Genomic DNA, 24,613 nt, shown 5'->3' on the forward strand with positions numbered 1-24,613 from the left:
CCTAAGCGGTGTTACTTTTGGCACCACGTAGCCCCCTTTCTCTATTTATATAATAAACTTACCAAATTGGGGAGCAAATAAAGTCCAAATGTCTTAAGAGGTTACAAAGCGCCCATAAATAGTGGCATTACATAAACCAATTAGTGTGCACTAACTAATTAATGAGCAAATAAACGGCCCTCTTATTGTTGGAAAGAGACAGAAAAGCCCCCATATTCCACCTTAGAAAGTTGCTTGGACTAACACCAGCTTGTTAAAGTAGCGGCAAAACGGGTCTTTGGCACCGCTACTCCGGTAGAAAGTCTCCAAACCGCACCGTTCGAATCACTCCTCCACTAACTAAAGAATTGAAAATTTCTGTCTTCACCTTTAGTCGGTTCACTTGGATTGTTGCAGACAGGTGAGAATCGGAAGAGTGAATAAATCTTGTGTGATTTTCGAAAAAAGTGGTAATGGTCGAAAACCGATGTCGCCATATTAGAAAACTCTGCTATTTTTCGAAATTGGGTCTGAAATTATTAAAGTTAGGACTGTACGCGATAGTGCCGTTTCGACTCTTTCCGGTGAACCGATTTTTAGCTAAGACGATTTTGGGGGTGTGAAAATTGCACTTGTGAAGAATTTGTTCAGTGGTGTTCAAAACATCTTTCTCATTTATTTGAAATATCTGATATTGACTATTGTTCTGACTTTAGTGACCTACTTGTACATGGTTTATTTCACGAGGGACAATATCGAAATATAATAAAATTAATAAGTGCTAAAGTGTATGGTGAAATGCGTTAAATTTTCAAATTAATTCATTGGAAAACAGTTGTTCTAGTTAAACACAGGTAAGTCGTACTATAATTAAACCACTTTAGCGTGCTCAATGATTTCACACTTATTACGTTAGAAACCTGTAACGCCAAAGTCTCTTCTAATATATATTTAAAAATTGAAACACTTCCAGTATGCAAAATGACATTTTGAGTCTAAAAGTCAAAGTTCCGCATTTGTCAACTTTCGCTTAATTTTAATTCAAGTGATCATTGACAAAATTAAACTTGCAACAATTATGGAAACAAATGAATGGAAACGAATGAGAGTTGTAATATGCAAACCTGAATTACTCGATAAATGGAAAAAATTAAACGACACTTTATACATCAATTTTCCTTTCTCTTGGGTTAAGAATTGTAATTCAGGGCTTTATTCCTTATTCATGGACATAATAATAATATGCATGTATATGTAATATATGCCAGATATTTTTATTGAGAAACACACCTGTAAGGTGTGATCAAATTTTTGCAAAAAAAAGACCATAAAGGATAGGACAGCAGAATATTGAATAATAAAAACAATGGTAGGAATATTAGTTACTATACATACCAGGTGAATAAAAAGTATGGAACCAAACGTTTTTCGCTTAAACTATTTAATTTTTGGAAAAACTAATTGATGAATGATAAAGTACTATAAAAATGTGATATTTTATCAAGAATAAAATTTTTCGAAATTTTCTTTTGTTTTTGAGTTCCACAAAAAAAAAATTTCAAATGGCAACCCACTATAAAACCATTTTTCTCATGAAAGTTATGATCTGAGGATTACAACTATATACTTTATAGTCAATTTTTTCAAATTTTTTTTTTACATAAATTGCAATTTTGACAAAAAAAATCGCATAATTTAAAAACAAAATAAAATTTCGTACTCAAAATACTATCACATTTTTTATATTACTTTAATTTATATAAATTATTATTTTCTGGAGGCAAAAGATTAAAAAAAAACCGCTTGGTTCCATACTTTATATTCACCCTGTATAAACAAATACATACAAATCGTCCAGTGCAGTGTCTCAAATTAAAAAAAATGATGAAAAGTCGTGATGCTATACGATTTTTTTTATTAAATAGCTCCTTCAACGACACTGTAATTATAAAAATGAATGTGAATTAAAAAGGTGAATTAAAAAGTAATTATTTATTTTATTTTAATTTAGTTTCACTTGTAAATAAAATTTTACTGTTACTTTCTTTGTGACAAAAAAAAAAATAAAATAATAATTGAAGTGACTGAACCAAAAAAGATTGTCATCCCAATTGTGTCAGTAGTTGTAATTAATTTCATAAAAACTACAGTAAGGACCAGTTTCATAAAATTAATGTTGGTTTAGATTGTGAAATTTTTGTCAACAAGTCCGTAGTAATCAGCACATTCTAAACATTTTATTTAAAATTTAAATTCAACTATGAAACTGGCCCTTATTTATTTATTCCTTTATTTTTCTTATTTAGAAAATTGCAAAAAATATTCCAGTCAATAAGTTATAGTAATCAGCATTTGTCTTTTGTATTATTGTATTTTAAATGAACTGGAGATACTGAAGGAAATAAAATAGAGTTTAACATTTCTAGCTTAATCCCGTTATATTTGTAAAAATATTCAAAAGCAGTAAAAATTCCATCGTTTGCCCAAACACAACGTTACCTGTTTCAAGCTCGGCATGATGTCAAAAATGCTATTATAAAAAAATATTTACCATTTAGCGAGTGTGATGAACTTTTTATTTTTTTACCAAAAATTGACTTTGTTGATGTTTGGTGAGGACATTCTCATTTATTAGTAGATTTTTGTTCAAAATTCTGCCAAATCTCTCTTTATTGGTACAAAATTAATTTGAGAAAGTTACGTCCAAAGACGTTGTCTTAAAATTGATTACACGACTTATGAAACAAATACATACATAATTCAGGTAACAATTTTAGGACCTGTACAATTCATTAATCCGTTTCATTATGTCTGATCTCTTTACAATTTCAATTTGACTTGATAAGGAAATGAATAGTAAGGTCGTAAAGCGATAAATTGCTAGCAAAAACAACTATTACAATCGTCAAATTAATTTCCTTTGACAAAACAACATTCTTTGTTACATAACAGTACTCCATGATAACAGTTCACGCTTTATTGCATAAAGAAATCGCGAATTTTCGACAATACAAGTGCAGAAATTCCTGTTGGTAGTATATGCATGCAAAAATGAATGGTTGTGCACCCAAATAACAAAAGCACCTGTCGTGGTTGTGTCAGGAATATGAAAACCATGGCTAAGGTGTGGCTGCAAGCGAATTTTTAAGTCTGTTGGAAGCAAAGTGAAGGTGATCGGCTTTTTAATAGCGATAGTTACATTTCGTACCATTTTCCACATGGTTAAACCATTCGCCAACGCCCTCAAGACCATAATTCCATGAGGAAAGAAGTTAATTTTTGTTGTCAATTTGACACCACTAATCTATTTATTTTATTTTTGAAATTGCTTCAGTAATTTTATTCCTTTCCATTATTTAATACCTACTGATGCAAAGGATTTGAACCTGATATTTCATATTAATTGTTAAATGAAGTTAAAATGTCTTACTTTCCAACTTTTCATATGCAAGATAATTTGATTATTACTTTATACTTGAATAAAATGATTTTCCTACTTTGTAAATCAAATACAAACACAAATCAGTGGCGTTTCTGTAATTATCTATGTATATCTGGGGCACCAAAAGATAAAATTTTGCAACAAATTAGTCCTCATTCAGAAAAGAATGGGCAATAATCTGAAATCAGAAAAAACTTAAATTTGTCTCTGTCGCACATCACAGCTCAGTATAAAAAACAGTGCTTTTATCTTTTAGGTATAACATTTACAAGACAAAACTAGAAATGTTATTAAAATCCAATATTTTGCAAAGTTCGTTCTTTAAGCCGAACCAAAATTCATCAAAATCCGACAAAGAATAACAAAAATATTGCAATGTGAAAAATCGCAAAATTTTAGATGTCCGGTTAATTTTGGCGAGCAGTGTATTTGATATTCAAGAACAAATACAATTTTTTTTCGGCAAGATTTTGTTCAAAGCCATCACGTGGTAAAAATAGTAAACACATAGACTCGTTATGTGTTGACAAATCGAAATTTAAGTTAACCAAAAAACGGTCTTCGAAAAAAAATTGTGTAGGTATACTATTTGTGCATTAGGTATTTTACAGCGTTCAGTTTTATTAAAGCTCTCAGCTGGGCTTCGAGCTTCAATATTAAAACTTCACGCTGCAAAATTATACCTTACCGCAGGTATAATGTAAATAACTATTACATAACCGCATAAATCAGTTAATTGTTGCATAAGCGTAAGTCCGGAATACTCTATCTGTTTATTAAAATTGATTTTTGAAAAATAAAATAAACCAAATAAGGAAAAAAATTACAAAAAAGATCGAAAACTAAACATAATGTTAATTGGAATAAGGGAAATGCTAAAAACTAGTAAAAAGGCAAAACGACTAATGTTATTCAATATGATAAGAACCCATTTTTCTGCTCTATTTACATATGTATGTGCATGTTTGATCGATATCTAAAGTTTCATAAATGAGTGAATCTAACAATTAATAGAATCATCAGAAAGTAGAAACATTAAAAATATGTTAATTTCTGCAACTTCAACTGTGCGATTTAAGTTAAGTAATTAATTAAGAACATGACTAGGTACATTAGATTTACATTAGATCGTTCAAGTTTAAAGCTCTATCGCCAATGTTTTTACCACTATAAATGTTAATTTTAAAAATGTGAGATCAACGATTTTGCAAATGTTTGCCATTATTACTTAAAAAGTGAAATGAGCTTATTACTACAATTTTTGCGATGCAAATCACTCTTCCCACTATTTGAATAGGTTGTTTTCGACTCGTCAATATTGTAAAAAAAATTGCAAAACTTCAATCAAGGTAATGTGAGAAAATGAACTGGGTTGCTTTGTATTGTTTACTGCTAAAAATAACATCGAAAAGAGGTGTGGTACATTTAGATCGGTTAAAAAACTGCATAAATTAAAAATTCCCAATCTCGTTTGAATGTTATAGAAAACTAAATTACGGAAACTTTTGCTACGTTTATAAGACACAATAAGTGGCTACTATTGTCGTATCAACAAGAAATTACTGCCTAAGTTTTAGGGATATTCGTGACAAAGTTAAAAATTTGATTAATTTGGTTTCTGGTGACAAACAAAAGAAATCGTAACTCAAAAATTCTAACAAAATAACAAATTTGTAATCGCGTCGTGTGGCGAAAAATCGCCGAAAAATTTGTTAAAGATATTCATCTAAAACTTTACAAGTCAAAAAAGTTTTTTTAATTTTTTACCTTATAATTTAGTAAAAGTGAGATTTTATACATATACTCTTTTTACCATAAAATCAGTTCATTTAATAAACTGAATAAATATAAATAAGTTATTTTTTATGTTTATTTAACTTTCACAAAAGGAAGTTGTTTCTATTTCATTACATATTTACCACGGAATATGTACTCAACCTTAAAGTAAGTGAGCTCGTCAGAATATATACAGGGTGCGCCAGGACTCGCGTCTCAGAGAAAAATACCATGTAAGGTAAGATACCAGGAACATGAAAAAATGTTTAAAAAAGTCTATCTATAAAAATTTCGAAGTTATGAGACTTTATTTGACTTTATTTACTTCTGTTGGAAAAATAATTTTACAGGTTTTTTACTTCAGGCTATAGAAAAGGAAACAAGGAAGCTGTATCCTTAAATTATAACTCTGTTTAATTTTATTTGTCGCTTTTATTGGCAAAATTTTTGTATCTTTACTAAATAATTATAAAAAAAAACATATACAAGATCATGAGTATCATTAAATAGACATAAAAAATGTCAATTTTTTAACATTTTTTTCATGTTCCTGGTATCTTATCTTACTTGAAATTTTTCTCTGGGGCACGAGTTCTGACACACCTTGTAAATTAGTTGGAAACATTATCTAAAGGGACTACACAAATTAGAATAATATTCCAAAAACACCAAAATTTGTTTTGAAGGAAAAACGAGTAGTGACAATTTGAACCCTAAAATAATAGAAGTAGTGTATAGTTTTATCAAATTAGAGATCACGATTTATTAAGGATTAATTACTACAAAATTTAATACAAAATATAAAATCCTTATTTACTAATTTTTACAACAAAATACTGTTTATTCACGTCTATGTATCATTTTTTATGACATAACACAAAACATTTTTCTACAACTCTTTGTGATGTAAACTAATCTGATTAATTAAAGCATTGCCTTCAGGTACCGATTAAACAAATTTGTTTTTAAAAAAAACAACAGACATTTTACACCTCCTCAGTAATATAGAGGGCATCAAATCAAAATAAATGTCAAATAACAGTAAAAATTGCCCGCATATCAAGTAAATAAAGGTTGAAATTTTATATTATTTATTTTAGGTGTTAGCCTAATTTGTGTATCGATTTACCGGTGGCAATGAAGTAATAACAACTTTTACTTTCTACGTCAAGAGAAGGTCCGTTTTTTAATTCTGCCACTGTACGTGTTGTTCTAGTTCTTACAAGACTCAATAGAGAAAGGGTAGCATTGATAACATTTATTAATAAAATCGGAAAGGTACTAAGATCATGTGACGAGTGTTTTCTCTTCAGAATCTCGTCAACTGGATGAGAAACTGGTCAATTGGTTGTAATTAGTGACTTTACATAAGTCTATTTATCATCAAATGGAAAGAATTAATGTCGTCCAATGAACTTGTTATTTCATTTCCTCACAGTGTTTCCGTTAGCGTACCTTAAATGTCGTACTGCATTGTTATTTGTTTCGAAATATTAACGTTGTGAATATTAAAGAAGGTTCTCAGATTGTCAAGTTAAGAAATTGTAAACAAGAATAAAGATTTGCACGCATGGTATTGAGACAATTTTAGTAAAAAATTTTTGGTATAATTCTAGAAAAAATTAAGATTGCAAAACCATTACAAACCTCTTAAATTATGTGAACAAATATTTCATTGTTTTTATGAAACACTAGATAAAAACCTGCAGAAAATGAAACCTGATTTTGGGTGAAATTATTGTTTACTCTTGATCTCGCAGTAGATTTACATTTTTGTTTTCGAAATTCGCATTACACAAAATGTATGTATCCCCAAATTTTGGTTTATGGCTGCTTATAAACAAATATCAACAATAATTTTAGACTTTTAGGAACAAATTAGTTCTTAAAAATATAATTAATTGCAACTTTAGTGATTAGAAGTGATACAATTTTTCTTTAACAAGAACATAATAAAATTTTATTATTGTTTTATTGTTTTTCTAGTTCTTTCTAGTTATTTATTTTTTCTCATATTAACCTGTGTTAAAAAAAAACAAGACTATCTATAAGTCTAACCCGGTTTGTAAGTTTTTGTATTGAATGAATAGCATTTTTTACGGATTACTGGCAATAATGTTATATTCAAACAACAATAAATTTGCAACAACGTTTTATGTGAATTGCTAATAGTGATAGTGTATTTAATTAATGCTTTAGCAATGAAAGTAACATCTGGTTCATATATTATTTCTTAATTTATTTGTTTATTAATTAAAACAATTGTCTACATACATATAGAAAAAAGAAATTTTTAATTTATATTCAGGCTGGATTATTAAAAAACACCCCGAGCGATAATTTAATTACTTTTAAAGACTTTTAGACAATACTTCTTCAAAATTGAACAGTTTTTTGTTATCAGTCGTTTGCTTGTCTTAGACAAATTTTGATATTAATTAACTATTATTTCTTTTTTTTTGACATTAAACAATTAAACAATTTATTCATAAATATGAAGGAATATTTGAAGTATTTGAACCTCAAAAATGACCTATAAAATAATGTTAATTATAATAACCCGTGTCCTATCTCTACTGGTAAGAATTTTATTCACAATCACCAATCTATATGCCGATTACTAACCTTTTAAAGGTTGGGAAACACGTCATTATATCTCATGAGGAGTAATAATATTACTTCTCGTGGGGGGTAACATGCAGGATTGCCAACGTTAAGATTACAAAAATACCGGGAGTTTTCCTTGCTTCTTATTTCTGGGGGAGCGCACTACTCCATTTCAACAATTTTAATAGAGGTATCAGATTAACACATTATTTCAATATTTTTTTTTTGTCATTTCTAAAATGTCAAAAATCAAACGCAATTTAGATGGCCTACCACGTTTGAACCTTAACTTTGTTAGAATTTTATTTTATTCAAATTTTTGACTAAAAATAATGAGATTGTGAATAAAATAGCATATAAAGTTCGGGACCGTTTGATCAACTATTATAAAATTTGGAATAATTACTTGCGAAAACATAGCTTTTAAACTGGTAATCACAAAAACCGGATACATCTACTGAATTTCCGGTTATTGCAGTCGCAGGTCACTTTTTCTGTGTTTTTCTGTTTTTTTGCTTTCTTAACACTCATTTTTTATTGCTCAAATCGATAGAGTAATCAGTTTCGAATAAAAAACGCTTTAACACCCCTAAAATGGACCGTTTCAAAGATACTTTAATTTAAAGTGAGGACTGCCACAACGTTAAAAGCAAAAAGTATGAATTTTGAATAAATGATATTCATGGCAACGAATGACCATGGCCACACAAATCGCTCTCAACGTTGACATTGGACATTGTTATTAAATTTTATGAATTAAATGCTACGAGATCCATTTGGATTTATTGTGGGTTATGTTTGGAGTCTCAAGTAAACTTTTTTATTAAATATTTTCGATTAAGTGTTTAAAATTGTCCAATGTCAAAGTTGACAGATGCTTGACAGCGATTTGTGTCGCGATTTATTCAAAATTTATACTTTTTGCTTCCAGTGTTGAGCAGTCTTCACTTTAAATTAAAATAACTTTGAATCGGTCTATTTTAGTAGTATAAAAGGAATAAAACTTCGAACTTCAACTCTATCGACTTGAGCAATAAAAATTATTGTTAAGAGAGCAAAAAAACAGATAAAAAACAGATGGATAAAAATCTTCAAACTACACTAACATCACGATTATTATTGCAAGCCGGTCAATTACATAGGTCGGGATCACTTAATACAATGATGCAATTTATAATAATAATAAGAAACAAACGTGCATCTACTTTAATTCAAAAGCACGATATAATTGTTCATAAATGTAAAGATGTACTTTATACTTTCTTCAACTTAACTATAAGCAAACAACAAAATATACTCTATTCAAACAAGTGTACTGAAAGCAGGAAAAAAGAAGAAGTCAACCATGACATGGAACTACATAAACACCTGTTGTTTGAGGTGTATCTAACAATATTGTTGGTGTAGACTTCAGTCTGTTGGCTATAAAAATCTATTAGACATCTTGTTTGATGAAAAAGTAACCTTTGTGGTAAAATATTAACACTGTTATTAACCAAAATTGTCCAAAAAGACTTTAATCGTTTTTTATAAAAATTTCGTTTATAACAGTAAATTAAGGTCAAAATCTGCCAAAACTCTTCAAATTTCTAATTTCGCAAACATCATTTTTATGGTCACAGTTTTGTGTAGTTGTCATTAGCGACAACCATAAAACTGCTAATTCTATAATTATAGTCTATAAAGTCTCGAGAGATCAAGATAATTTGTAATCGAATCATTCTTGGATTCGAAAACGTATGTCTGAAACGTCAAATAAAATAACAAGTTTTGGATCCAAAGATGACTCGATTACAATTATCTTGATCTTTCGATATAAGAAAATGAATGCTCCACCTATTTTAAATTGTTAGCAATTAGCAGACCAATCGTATTAAAGCAAAAATTACACTAAACAATTTTTTCTGCGATTACGTAGTAAATTCAACTTCTACAAACTATAGTGCAATACAATATTCTATCCTTTGTATTGAGTAGCAAACATCGAATTTAGTTTTAAGCTTTATTTTCACAAAAATTTCGACAGGACATTTCAAAAATGTAACAATGTGACTTACGCTTCCTGTGATTACAGTTTCTCATTGGTAACTACGTAAGGGCGGGGCATTAATCAAATTACTCCTATATTTTATTATTTAATACTAAAATATCACTTCGACAAACTTATTTCTACAAATTGGATTAACTGAAGGATACTTAAACGTCGACGTTCAGGGCGTGGAAAAACTATTCGCATCTAAATTCTTTAATTAAATAATTGTTAACTACCACTGTTAGGCGGTCGGCCGTAAATACAGTCTGATACATAACTATAGCACCACCTAATTTTTTTGAAATTTTATCATTTTTAAAATAATTATCTAAAGAATATTAATTTCAAAAAATGGAATATGATTAAATATTTATTGTACTAAAATACAGGCTGTTCCGTTTTTATTGTTACAAATTTAAACAGGTGATAGGATATTTAATTCTAAGACAAAAGTTTCCTATAAACATGTATCGAAAAATGCTTGGTAACAGAGGTACACCCCCTGGAAGGGGATTAATATGTTTTTACTAATATTTCAGAAACCATTTAAGATCAAATTACAAAATTTGGTACAGATGATAACCTTTATACACCTAAACGAATTCAAACATCAAATGTCGAATTTTTTAATCAAGGGCGTACGAAACTAGGGGAGATTAAGGTAAAAAAATACCCTATTTATTTTGACTTTAATATCTCGGTACTTTCAGCAACAAAATCTTAAGTTCGATAGTTTATCACAGAAAAGTCTCTCTTGTGTCGATACGACTTATTGTTTTTGAATAAAATTGATTTAAAATTTATGTTACACACCAATAGAACATCCAAATAATTCAGAATTTACAGAATAATAAAAGCAAGAAATTCATATTTTTTAATCAACCTCAACTAATTAACATTACATGACAGTAACAATAATAACATTAATTAAATGAATTTGCCTAAATCTAAAGGAGTTGTTCAAAGTGACGACCATTTTGCTCATTGCATAACTAAAGAAACTAAAGCCAAAATAAATAGGTATTTTTTTACCCTAAACCCCACCAGTTTCGGACACCCCTGATTAAAAATTTTGACATTTGATGTTTGAATTCGTTATGTGTATAAAGGTTATTATTTGTGCCAAATTTTGTAATTTTATCTTAAATGGTTTCTGAAATATTATCAAAAACCTATTAGCCCCCTTTCAGGGCTGTAGCTCCCTTATCAAGCATTTTTCGATACATGTTTATAGGAAACTTTTGTCTTAGAATTGAATATCCTATCACCTGTTTAAATTTGTAACAATAAAAACGGAACACCCTATATAATGACTTATAAACCTTTAATTTTGAATTGATTCCAAAAAAACATTTTTTCCGTGGTGCATAACAATAGCACCACATAAAACTCAAATCGAAAATAATCAATTTTAAAATTCATATTCAATATTTGAATCCCCATTACCTTATAACGTTTTTGTCATTGTGTTAATTCATTATTGTCTCGCGGTAATTACCTTACTAAACTTGAAAAAGGTAAAATTTTGGCTCTAAGAGAAGAAGATGTCGGAATTCGAGCCATTGCTCGAAAAATTAATCGGTCCTGCGAGGTCCGGAGCACTATGGACAAAATAAGTAGGGAGGGCCCAAAAAGAAAATTTCTCGCTATGGACCATCTGAAGAAGTTTAAAACAGAGTCCCCACATTATGCGTCAAAAATTAAAAACTGCCCCGAGATTACTTCAAAGGCATAAAAACGCACGACTGCAATTGCACGAAACATTATGCATCAGAATTGGCAAAAAGTAAGAATGATGATTACTGACGATAATTACGAGCATTTTACTTAGATTATATTATCGGATAAAAAAAATTCAATATGGATCGACCTGATGGGTTCAATTCATATTGGAGAAATCTAAGAAAAAAACACGATATTCCTCAAAAAAAAAAAAATTTGATGTGTTATGGTGTGGGGAGCGTTTTCTTACAATGGTGTTCTCCAAATCGCATTTTCTTCTTCGCGAATGAACACTGGAGAATAGTATATTGAAGTATTGGATGGTCATTTGATGCCATTTTTTTGAAAATAATCATTGAAATGAGTGGCTATTTCAACAAGATAAAGCACGAATTTACGTTAGTAGCGAAACACTACGATGGCTAGAAGAACAAAAAGTGCGTGTTATTGAATTGCCGGCTTGTTAGCCAGATTTAAACCCTATCGAGAATCTTTGGAAAGTTCATGTTCGTTCGGTATACAAAGAAAATCATCAGTACAAAACCGTAGCTGGTCTAAAAGCAGCAACTGGTTGAAAGTATGCTTAGCAGAACTTTTAAGGTCATTTGTTAAAATGGAGGAGTCACTCATTGTTAAATTAAGAATATAAACTTTATAAGTGCCTTTTTTAATTTAAATTTTATGTGGTGCTATTGTTATGCACCAAGGAAAATGAATTATATTCCATCTTTTGAAATTAATATTCCTTAAGTAACCGTTTTAAAAGTGCTAAAATTTCAAAAAAATTAGGTGGTGCTATAGTTATGCACCAGAGTTTATTAAAATAACAATTCTCAATTTCGGAAATTCGGTTCGCAAAGAAGTGGGCGACGCCACTGCGATATCGCTAGGTAATAGAGGTAAATTAATCTCGACCGTCTAACACTACTAATTACGAATCTGTTAATCACCTTTGGAACTACTTTTTCACTAGCAATCTTTATCACCTGATGGTCCACATAGCTACAACCTAAAATATTTTAGTTGACATAATTCGCAATAAATTCTTGACACCACTCCCTTGCCTTTCTCCCGAGTAACAATGTGAATAATTACAAACATCACGTTGTTCGTGAAGATGAAATCCACACTATACGGGGGATTAAAAATACTGAAATGAACAGAGGATATAATAATTGCGCAAAGATATAATCTAAGGCTAAGGAAGTTGAGTAATTTTGTCTTGTTTCAGGAGAATGAAAAGGCCGCCTGGGCTTTGGATTCTACTGTCAGCAGGTATGTAAACACCCTATATGCCTAATTACTCGACATTTTTCCCATAAATTGGACTTTCCATTTTGTTCGACTTGTTACACTTACTCCATTTTACTTTTACTGAAATTATCTGATCCGGATTAAATATTTTCCATTCTAAGCATGGAGTAAATACATTCGTGAAATATTTATAAATGCGTTCAATCACTTAAGAAAGTCGATTTAAATTCGATTTTTGACTACTTGACAAAGATTCTCAAGACATTCATATTTTAATAACCTTCACCTAAATTTTATGTGCGTGGCATATGTTTTACCGTGTCTGTTACAAATAGACAATTATTGCATTTTTCACTCCGACTTTCTCGATAATGAACTTTTTTGTTCTTGGTAGGTGTTCTTTGGCTGAGTCTACAAGATGTTTACGGAATCAGAGCCACAGCGCTTATTTTTGGCAAATCGACTACAACCACAACAGAAGGAACTCCGGAAGCTGAAACTTCTCCAGATGAGGTTAGTGTAAAAGTATATATCTAATAAATTCCAAAGAAAAAAATAAAACCTTGGCATTAGGTCCTGTTTTAATTACGAAGGAAGCCTTGGTAAACGTCAGGAAAGATAAATCAATCACGACAACAACTTTTCTAAATATTAAAATTAAAATATTGCTTATTTCGCAATAAGGCACAACCAAACTAAAAACTAAAAATTAAAAATTCCACTTCAAAGCATAAGATACCTAAGCCAAATAAGGCCCGGTGATTAAAAAGGCCCACCGTTAATTTTTCATCTAAATTGTAAAGAAAATTAAAATCCTATATCAAATTTTAAATATGGGCCTTACCTAATGTCGATGGTGGGCCTTATTTGGGGCTAGGAGGTTCCAAAAAAGGCCCTTTGAATATTTTATATTTATGTTAAAAACATGTAGAAAAATTAACAAAAGAGGCGTTTTTGTCGTACACATTGTTAAACAAAAGTTCAAATTACAATTTCGATAATAAATCTAAACCTTTGCATTTTTCAAAAATATATAAAAAATCGTAAAAATTAAGTGGGCCTTATTTGGCTAAGTTACCTTAATTAATACTTTCAAAAGGTGTATGCAATAATTTAGAACACTTTAAGCAAATTAAAGTGAAAACATTTAGTACCACAGTAACTGTCATTAATTGCTTTCGTTGAAATATAGGTATTTATCAATAACTTTGTTATTAACACAAATATTGTTAATTAATTAAAATATAAATATTTTTCGGCTTTTACCTTATCTCACATTTAAAGTAGGTACGGCATAAATAAATAATAAATTAACTTTAATTAAAAATCAGACTTCTGATCGCAACTTCGCCATTAATCATCGATGGCATGAATAAGATTGTAATTATAATTAATAGGAAAAAATGACCATTTAAGCGCAATTAAAAATTAAAATTTTTCAATAACAGTCTTGCAGTTTCTTGAAATCAAATCAGTCTGATTTATAAAAAATATAACAATTTATTTTTAATTAAATAGGGGAAAAAATAAACGCTAAGTTGTTAAACTAAATGCTAAGTACATTTGCTAAGTAAAAATACTAAACGTTGGGTTAAAATCCTAAACGCTAGGTAAAAATACTAAAATGCTAGATGAAGATAATCCTACAAACACTTTTTTACGTAGAATTTAGTAATAATGTAGTTAACTTTTTTTTAGTTATTTGTCTAGGCGTAAAATAAAATAAGCTTATATTTTTTTAAATGATAATCATAGATGGCTATGAGATATCTAAAAAGATTGTTTTTTTTGTATTTAAAAAATATACAGGGTGTTCCACACAAAATTACGAGGCTTGCGCCTAATGTATGCACCCAAATATACAAAAGTCACAAAACACTGGATACAAAAAATAACTTCTAACTATTTAATTTTTGGAAAATTAATAAATACCCATGACAGTTGTTGTCAAACTAATCACTGTTTCATTAATAGTCAAAACTGCAGTTTTTCAGAAACAATTATCATTTGTTCTATCAGAAAATTATTCAATTTTTCAAAATTTGTAATCGAGTTCGTATCGGAATATGTATTATTGATTGCATATTACAGGCGCAGGCCTCGTAAAATTACGTGAAACACCCTATACAGTATGTCCCCGGATTGTATTTACAAGAGGAAACATTTTTTATCTTTGATTTTACGCCAAAACTGCAAAAGAAAAACATTTTTGTTTCACCAAAAACTATATTTGTGTGCGTACATTAGGCGCAACAATCGTAAAGTTGTGTGAAACACCCAGTATGTATGTATATAAGTGGCTAAAAAATTGGTTATGAAGGTTTTTCGCTGGATTGACCTAGAAAATGCCTTTAAAGATAAATATTGGTTCCACTATTTTTACACTTAGCAAATCTTATGTTAATATTTAGCATTCTTACTTAGCATTTAGATTATTTTACATAGCATTTCATTATTACGAGTAGCCATAAAATAATTAATAATAGTTTCAAAAAATAAATAAATAAATAAATGAATATTATTGTTACAAAATTAATATTATTACTTTTTAAAAAACAATAATTTTACAAATGGCAATACGCGATAAGAAAAACAAATACAGGGTGATTCACGAGGAATAATGAGCCTGACCAAAGCCTCTACGTAACGTTGGTTGAAAATGGAATGTTGATTCCATGAATGTTGATTCCATTTTCATAGGTCAGGTAGATTTCAAAGATTATTTGTAATAACTGGAGAGTTCAGATAGTTAGCATTAAAAAAAATGTATAAAAAAGGTTTCAAAAGTGAAAAACAAAATCTTTATTGAAAAAGAATTGATAATACTTCAAAATAGTGCCCCTTGCCAAATGAAAAATTTAACAATACAGTGTCATCTGAATCACATAAATCATTTTGAGAAAAATTGTGATTTAGAATGAATGGCTTCTGAGCCCTCTAAATATGAAATCATAGCGAGCCTAGTTTTATTAAAATAATGAAAAACAAAAGTAACACATTAATGAGTAGGTACTTATATTAAAATACGAGTTACAGAAGAGACTCAATCAAGCTTCATCCGGTGGTACCCTTCGTTTTGATAACTTAACTGCTCAAAACTAACCTGATCGTGTGAGAAGCTGCTCTTTCTTTCGAGTTTCATGTCTGAAAACAAAATAAACCAGTTTTATCACTTTCCCATCCACCCCCATAAATTATTATTATAAAAGAAAGTTAGCTACTTAAAATTTATAATAAAACATTCGTTGTATTTTGTAAAATTATAACTATAATTTAATTTTTATTGAGTTAAAATTCCATTCATAAAAACACTTTCAACTTGCATTGTTTATCAAATTTGACACTTTCTTGTCATTAGAAAACACGAATAGTGTCTATTTTGACTTTTCCACAAATGCTAATAAATTCTTTGTATGAAAATGTTGCCAAACTCAAGCCCATTCAAGCCAGGTAAATTCAGCGATGTTTATCAATCTTTAGAGAAAATTCTGGGCGAAAAATGGAAGGTGTCCGAAGATTTGAAGTTTTATCAGGAAGCTAATGACCCACCACTGCTAAATCTTAATTATATAATGGATGAAGATGATGTTTTAAGATACATTAATGATACTGAAAATTTAAGAGTTTGAACTTGAAAAAACAGTAATGTACCAGCTTTAATAAAGTTTCGATTCGACTTTCAGTTCATTATTGTTCATTAATTAAAAATAAATGTAGAAAATACTAATTCCATACACAACATTAAAATAGTAAATTAAAAATAGTAGGTTTTATCTAAGACTTTTGGATCTCTGTTATTTGCCAACGGATTCTAACGAAATTTAAAATGTGTTTTTTTTAGTAGGTAAAAATAAATATAGCATTACTACAACAATCCTAGCCCTTAAAATGTGATTTTAACATTCCTTTTAAAAATGCTAAATTACTTAAAATTTATACCAAATTGTTATTTTTTTAATTTTTTAAGTGAAATATTTTTTCCATAGCCAACTACTAGGTATCAAACAAAATATGTATTTCATTTTTTAAGCATAATTATATAAAAAATATTCTGTTACAAATATACAAGGTGTTTCAAAATTCCAAGTAAGATAAGATACCAGGAACATGGAAAAATGTTTAAAAACTTCCATCTGTCAAAACATTTTGACAAATATTTTTTGACATTTGGTGTCTGTTTAATGTTCTGATAATCTTGTATACGTTTTTTTATAAATATTTATAGTAAAGGTACAAAAATTTTGCTCATAAAAGCCACAAATAATGTAATAATGTAATAGTTACAAGTTAACATACAGCTTCCTAGCCTTCTTTTCTATAGCCTGCAGCAAAAAACATGAAAAACAAAATTATTTTCCCAACACAAATAAAAAAAGTCAAAGTGCAAAATTTAAACTCTTATAGTTTCGAAAATTTTGTAAAAATTTTTCTTTTCCTGGTATCTTACCTTACATGGCATTTTTTTCTGGGGCGCGAGTTCTGAAACACTACACTATTTTGCTTTTATAAGATATATTTTTTAATTTATTTTTTACTATACAGGGTGCCGCCCCAGAGAAAAATGCCATATAAGGTGAGATACCAAGAACACGTAAAAAATGTTAAAAAAATTTTATCTATAAAAATTTCGAAGTTATGAGGGTTTAAAGTTTGCACTTTAACTCTATTTATTTCTGTTGGAAAAATAATTTTCCAAGTTTTTTTGCTATAGGCAATTAAAAGAAGAAACAAGGAAGCTGTATCCTAAATTGTAACTCTGTTCAATGTTATTTGTGGCTTTTCTTGGCAACATTTTTGTCCCTTTACTAAATAATTGTAAAAAAAAACATATACAAGATCATCACTATCATTAAATAGATATAAAAAAAGTCAAATGTCAAAACATAAATGTCAAAATTTTTTGACAGATAGAATTTTTTAAACATTTTTTTCATGTTCCTAGTATCTTACTTTATTTGAAAATTTTCTCTGGGGCACGAGTTCTGGCGCACTCTGTATCTTGCTATTTTTTATTTTGACATCTGTCATCCATGCACATGGGCGACTCGTGTTACACCACAGTGGCACCGGTTAAATATTGAGTAATAATTTTGTTATTTTGCTTGTTTAGAAGTGTTTTTTAATAGAGATAATTTAATTATTAAATAATTCATATAACTATTAATAAATAAATTGTGATTTTATTGTGTAAAATGCTTCTAATGACCTCATATTTGACTCGGTCGAGCCACCCTATGGAAATTTCAACTCCTAGGATTTCAGCTTCTTTCTTTTACACAGAAATCAAATGTTTCTGACCTATTTCAAAAACGCAGTTGCAACATTGCCAGGGTGGCGATGGCTGTGGCACAGGTTATACTCGTCACATCCAAGGTTTTCATTTCACTTTCATTTAGCCACAAGTAAAATACCAAAACAAAACGTAGAAACTCATTATGATAATTAAAAAGTATCGATTTAGTACGAGTATATCAATAAGAGTGAAAATGTCACATTGTAAATCAGCTAATCATTTTTATTTTAGACCTTTAACTATTGTTACATAAGGATTTTCTTAAGCTTGTTGTCCTTGCTGGCACAGCTATACACACATGCTGCCAATAACATCTATTAAATTAAGCAATTTACCGAAGTGATTATATTGAAACCAACTCATTATCTTAGTGTCGACTTCAATATTTATGCGTATAATTATCCAAGAATTTCGTTGCGGTCTGAATATTGTACTTTCTATTATTTCTTTTTTTTTACATTTGTTACATATCGTGATAACTTATGACAGTACCTATCATTTTTCCCAAGTTAACCTTCAAGTGTTCTTTCAGAGTGCAACTGAAGCAAGCACTGAGAGTTCAAACTCGAACGTGACCAAACCCACTCTTACGGGAATACCCCAAGTGGACTACATTTGGGACCCAAATTTGCCCAAAGAACTGAACGGATACAACCTCTCCGAATACCCCTTCTACGAAAGAGTGCCCGAAGACATCGATTTTAAGTGCGATGGTCTCCACGATGGGTTCTATGCCAGCGTGCCCCACAAATGTCAGGTAACAAGAGCACATTTTGTTATGCAAGGTAGTTTCTACAATATTGCACTATAAAAGTATCTACTGCATTTTTACACTTGCTTTCTAATATATTTGTTAAGGTTAATCTCTGAAGGTCTTTTTGAAATTTCTTGGATGTTACGAAATTGACGCTTGGTTATGGCTAGATTTAATCAAAGTGCATTTTAATGCTCTTCAAATTTAGATAAAATCTTGGGTAAAAGAACTCAAATTGTCACTACAAAATTGACCTTGCGACTTTTATCCTTATTCACTTTCACTCCGACAGTGAAATTGTTCTGGTGACTTACCATCAGGCACTAAAGCTGCTTTTTGTTACAAGTGATAAAATGGAAATTTCTAAATAAAACACGAATTGTTAAGATAGCTTTTGACGCTCTTGTACTGCTTGTAACAATTAAAAAGAACAAGTGGTAGACAGTGAGTGATATAAAACACAACACTCAAAAAAAAAAGAAAACGGCCATGAATTTTAAATACAACAGGATTGTTATTTAAAAACCTGACTTGTACAGAAGCAAACAAATTTTGACATTTAAATTTAACAAAACGAAGTAATAAAACGTGATTATGGACATGAGATTGGTGGTTCTTTAATAGAATGTGTAGTTTGTTTGAAATATTTGTATTCTTTCCTCGTGGAGAATAATGAAATTTTATGTCAGAAGTCGAAATTTTATCTCTGATTGATGATGTTAGGTGAATAATTTATAAAGGAACCAACGTGAGAAAAAAGGATCTCCATTATTTTGTTGCGGAAATGCTCCATATGTAGCCTCTAGATGCATCACTTTCCCTTGCTATTATCAGACAATATAAATTACATAACATTCTTTTTCTACAACCACTACTAAAACATCAAAAATAACTATTATCGAAGAAAATTTATTTTGGGAAAAGTGCACTTTTACTTCCTATGCATTGTTCCAAATGATGTTATTGTTTAGTGTTAACAAATAAAATTACTGAAAAATATGAAGATACTTAGGTAATTCGAATACAATAAAGAAAAGTAAAACAACTATACGTATGTACATGTGATTCAAAAGTGTCGGGACAATTCTCAAATTGTCATAGAAAACTCACAATTTCCATAAATAATATGGCACGATACCAGAGGCGAAACCATAACAGTTATGGTATCGCCTCTGGTATCGTTCAGATATTGAGTTACAGTGCCATAACTTCCCTTTCTCTCCCTTTCTTATCCTGAAGATGCCCCTTACAAGAGCGGGCGAAACGTCGACCTTTTCTTCTAAATTGACGCGGTCTAATGCAAAAAAACACAGATTTCAACCTGACTCTGGCCGCGAAAGGATGTTCCATTTTTAATGTTACAAATTTAAAGAGGTGATAGAATATTCAATTTTAAGATTCAAGGTTCCTATGAACATATATCAAAAAATGTTATGTAAGCGAGTTATACACACCCCTGAAAGAGATGCGTTTTTCAACGGGATTTTCCCATTCTTACAGAATAGGTAAAATTACAAAAGTTGGTACAGCTGATAACCTTTAAACACCTAAACGAATTCAAAGATCAGTTGTCGAAATTTTTAATCACGGGCGTTTTAATTTTTTTTTTTTTATTTTTTATCCTCTTTATGTTCTGTAAAACAAATTGTAAACTGATTTTACTCAAAAAGTTGTATCGAAAAAACGCAAGAGACCTCTTTTTTGTGAAAAACTATGGGATTTAAAATTTTGTACTAAAACTGACAAGAACCAACAGTCAAAATAGTTAGGGTAATTTTTACCCTGAACCCCTCCAGTTTAGGACACCCCTGAGTAAAAATTTCGACATTTTATCTTTGAATTCATTTGATTGTATAAAGGTTATCCATTGTACCAAAATTTGTAATTTTATTTACAAAAAACAATAAAACAGTATATTACATAACGAGCACGGAAAGTGATAAATAACGCACAAGCGAGAAAGTTGCGCACGAGGCGTTAGCCGAGTACAGGCAATACCGCGAGTGCGTTAGACACTTTCCTACAAGTTTTGTACACTATTTTTCCTACGACCATAAATAATTTTTTTCTTACAAACATATTTTTTTTTCATAACGATTCATTTTTTATAATGGATACAAAAAAAAATACGTTAAACAAAAAAATACAAAACATTTGAGTGTGAATTGTGCGTTAGATTTCTAACACACAGCGCGAAAACAAATCGCACAAGTTTCTGACGTCGTACGATATTGCCAATTTTCGCGCATATGTAATTGTGCGTTATGATCTAGTTTCGTGTATGGTCGACCGATCAAGATAATGTGTAATTGAGTCATCTTTGAATTCGAAAACGTCTGTGAAACGTCAAATAAAACGAAAGATAAAACGGCAAAATGGGCTAAAATTAGTCGCTGGCGTATAATAATAGAACAGTTAACGGTTTTTTGAAGGTAATAAATTTAGTTATTGAATTTTTTTGATCATAACATTTTACCTTTCGACTTGTCATTTTATTTGACGTTTCACAGACATACGTTTTCGGATTCAAAGATAACTCGATTACAAATTATCTTGATCGCTAGATATAACAATAACAACATAACAATAAAAACGGAACACCTATATAAAACATTTCCTCAAAGTTTTTATTTTTGAAAAAAAATAAATTTTACATGAATTATGAATGAGTCTTCTAAAAAGGTTGTATAATAAATAATCAGCAAGAATCATCTTGTTGCATAAAAGTATACAAAAGTGTCCTTGACATTTTTAGCAATAAACATTTTCCTGGTAATTGACACACTTTGCAAATTTTAAGGTTTCTCGAACCAAAAAACAAATTAAAAATTGAAACATCTTACTCATCTCTCAAAAATTGTGTGCAAAATAATGTGTATTTATAAAAAAAAACACGTATGTCGTCCACTAATGTGTTTCAATTACCTGTCGCCTTGACAAATATTTGTCAAAGCACTCTTGAGGGTTTTTTTAAATGAACACAACAATTATATCTCACACTTAACAATTCAATAACAGCTTTACAATTCAAAGTTTTTCTATTAGCATTACATTCTCGAAAATTTCATGCCAGCTTGAGAAATGCAATTTGTCGAACTTTCGTTTTATTCCGTTATGTAAGTAGATATCTAGACTTATAGTTGCAACATACATCTAACCATTTTCAAAAATACCTCTTGATGCCAAGGTTGTATAATTTATTGCAGGTCTACCACCACTGTCTTTTCGGAACAAGATACGACTTTTTATGTGCAAATTATACCGCTTTTGACCAGAAAACCTTTATATGCCATTTCGTGTCCGAGGTGGATTGCGTCAATTCCAAGAAATATTGGCACAGGTTGGTGTATAAACCCATCCTAATTTCGTTATATTAATAAAAAAATTCTAGGAATGATGCTCTATATAAAGCAGCCACAACCACAACTCCGAAGCCTTTGGTAGTTTACACACCGCCGCCACAGCCGCCCCCTGCGGCGGTGAGTCCACGGAGGCCAGGAGGGCGACGAAGACCTATGCGAAGAAGACGGCCACAGTACGATTATTACGACTATGCCGATGATTATGAAGATTATTACGAAGAAAGGCCACCAAGGTCGGAAGCGAGGAGAAGAAAGAGGCCACGACCGAGACCTAGACCAGTTTATGAGGATGACTATGAAGAATATGAAGATGATAGATATGAAAGAAGAGGGCCCGGGAGGCGACGAGCTGGGGACAGACGAAGAAATAATAATAATAAAGATAGAAGAAAGTATGATGATGAAGACGAAGAAGATGATAAATTAGAAGACGATAGAAAAATGGACGATAAAAGAACAAATGATAGGAGACATAATAATAAAGATAGAAGAAAGTATGATGATGAAGACAAACACGAAGAAGATGATAAATTAGAAGACGATAGAAAAATGGAGGATAAAAGAACAAGTGATAGGAGACATAATAATAAAGATAGAAGAAAGTATGATGATGAAGACAAACACGAAGAAGATGATAAATTAGAAAACGATAGAAAAACAGAAAATAAAAGAACAAGTGATAGGAGACATCATAAGAGACGGCCAACACATGACTACCAGGAAGAAGAGGAGGAAGATAGGAGAAGAAGTCGTCCTAAAGGTGGCTCACGAAGACCAGTTGAAGATGATTACGAAGAAGAAGAAGTAAATGATAAACCCTCAACACTTGAAAATGTAGGTGATAAACCATTGATAAAACCAACAAGTGGTAGTTCGATTTATGATAGACCTAGAGCTGCCCCAAAAATTAAACCACCAGTCCCCAAGAATGAAGCAAGCAAATACGCTTATAAACCGGCAGTGACTAAAGCACCTCCATTTGAAGATGAAGAATACTACGACGATTATGAAGAAACCATTCCTAAAACACACCGAAAAAATGAACGACATACAACCACACGTGAAGTGGAGAGTGAACGAAAACCATTTTCTTCATCTTCAAGATTACGAGCATCTCAGTCATCCCGCGATGATGTGAGTTATGAAGAAGATGTTCCCAGAAGAAACCACAAACCGAAATATGGTTCACACCATCGTGAAAGACCGGGAAATAAAAAAACGCCCCTTGAAGATTATTACGACGATTACGAATATGAAAATAAAGAAACACCGAAAGCGGTAAAATCGGAAAAACCGAAAGAAAAGTCAACTACTACAACTACAACTACAACGACAACCACAACCACAACACCCACAACAACAACGACAAGTACTACCACCACCACACGTCCTCCACCTAGCACAACAACAGAGAAAGAATTACGTCCAGAATCTATTATTAGGATAGTAAAAAGGCCGTTTTTGCCTAGTCGTGGTGGTAATCCATTTGCCTCTCGTGGTCTACAACCTGTGGGGGCAAAAGCAATAGAAAAAAAGCCTGAACCAAAAGAGGAAGAAACTTCTGAAAGCACTAAACCGGCATTTAAACCATCCCCAGTCGTAATAAAAACACCTCTTCGTCAAAAATACGTAAGCAACGTCCAAGAAGAATTTGCTCCAGTTTCAAGTCGACCCCAAACTCCTTCTCGACCAAGTCTTAAGCCTAGTAAAGAATTTTTAGGACCGCGAACGACTCAAAAACCCAAACTTCCTGAACCTAATCCTCTGGATATAGAAGATGAATATGATGTCACCTTGAACGACGCGCTAAATCCTACTTTGCCTAATATACCGGTTAGGGGATTCCCAACTGGATTTAGTAATGCAAATAATGAATATAGTAATTATAATTCGTACCAGAGACCGAGGTATGTACTTGAAGGTGCGAATTCGGATTATTATCAAGGCAAGCCAACGAGAGAAAGATATGAAGCTGTTCCCTATAGTACCCCACAAGAACATTTTGTTAATTCTGATGTTGATTACAAGGGGCAGTACAGTACAATCAACAGAGTAAATTTCAGGCCTAGACTCACGCAAGCTCTTTATAGGAGTTTTTGATTTTTTAAGCCATATTCCAGGTAGACTTAAAATTCTATCTTATATATAATTTTTATGTAAATTAGTTTATGATTGTGTAAATTATGACGATTATTATTTAAGTTAAATTACATAATTACTTTGTAAAATATTTGTACGTATGTATACCCAAAAATAAACATCTAAAATAAAAACCGAATTCAATTTTTATTAAGTTGCATTGTACCGGGCGGGGCATCGGATACGCGCACTTGATAAATCGCGACTTCAAATTAATTAAAACTGGCGATATTTCATATACCTAACTAATTAT

At 30.7% G+C, this 24,613-nt stretch overlaps 1 protein-coding gene across 2 annotated transcripts; it reads left to right on the top strand.

The window, feature by feature from the left end:
- Window positions 1-348: 348 nt before the first annotated feature.
- LOC123012237 (myb-like protein V) lies at window positions 349-24,561 on the top strand. Of its 2 annotated transcripts, XM_044410126.1 has the most exons (7): window positions 382-400; window positions 696-833; window positions 12,790-12,833; window positions 13,207-13,325; window positions 18,638-18,862; window positions 22,066-22,199; window positions 22,251-24,561. In XM_044410126.1, the coding sequence occupies exons 3-7, from the start codon at window positions 12,794-12,796 to the stop codon at window positions 24,319-24,321; spliced, it is 2,589 nt and encodes an 862-aa protein (XP_044266061.1). In that variant the 5' UTR covers window positions 382-400; window positions 696-833; window positions 12,790-12,793; the 3' UTR covers window positions 24,322-24,561. The 2 variants fall into 2 exon arrangements, with proteins under 2 accessions (XP_044266060.1, XP_044266061.1); XM_044410125.1 differs by having other exon boundaries at window positions 349-833.
- Window positions 24,562-24,613: the final 52 nt, after the last annotated feature.

Source organism: Tribolium madens, unplaced genomic scaffold (assembly GCF_015345945.1).
Source record: "Tribolium madens isolate multiple individuals breed KSU strain unplaced genomic scaffold, Tmad_KSU_1.1 Scaffold_91;HRSCAF=231;Tcas5.2_LG7, whole genome shotgun sequence".
NCBI lineage: Eukaryota > Metazoa > Arthropoda > Insecta > Coleoptera > Tenebrionidae > Tribolium > Tribolium madens.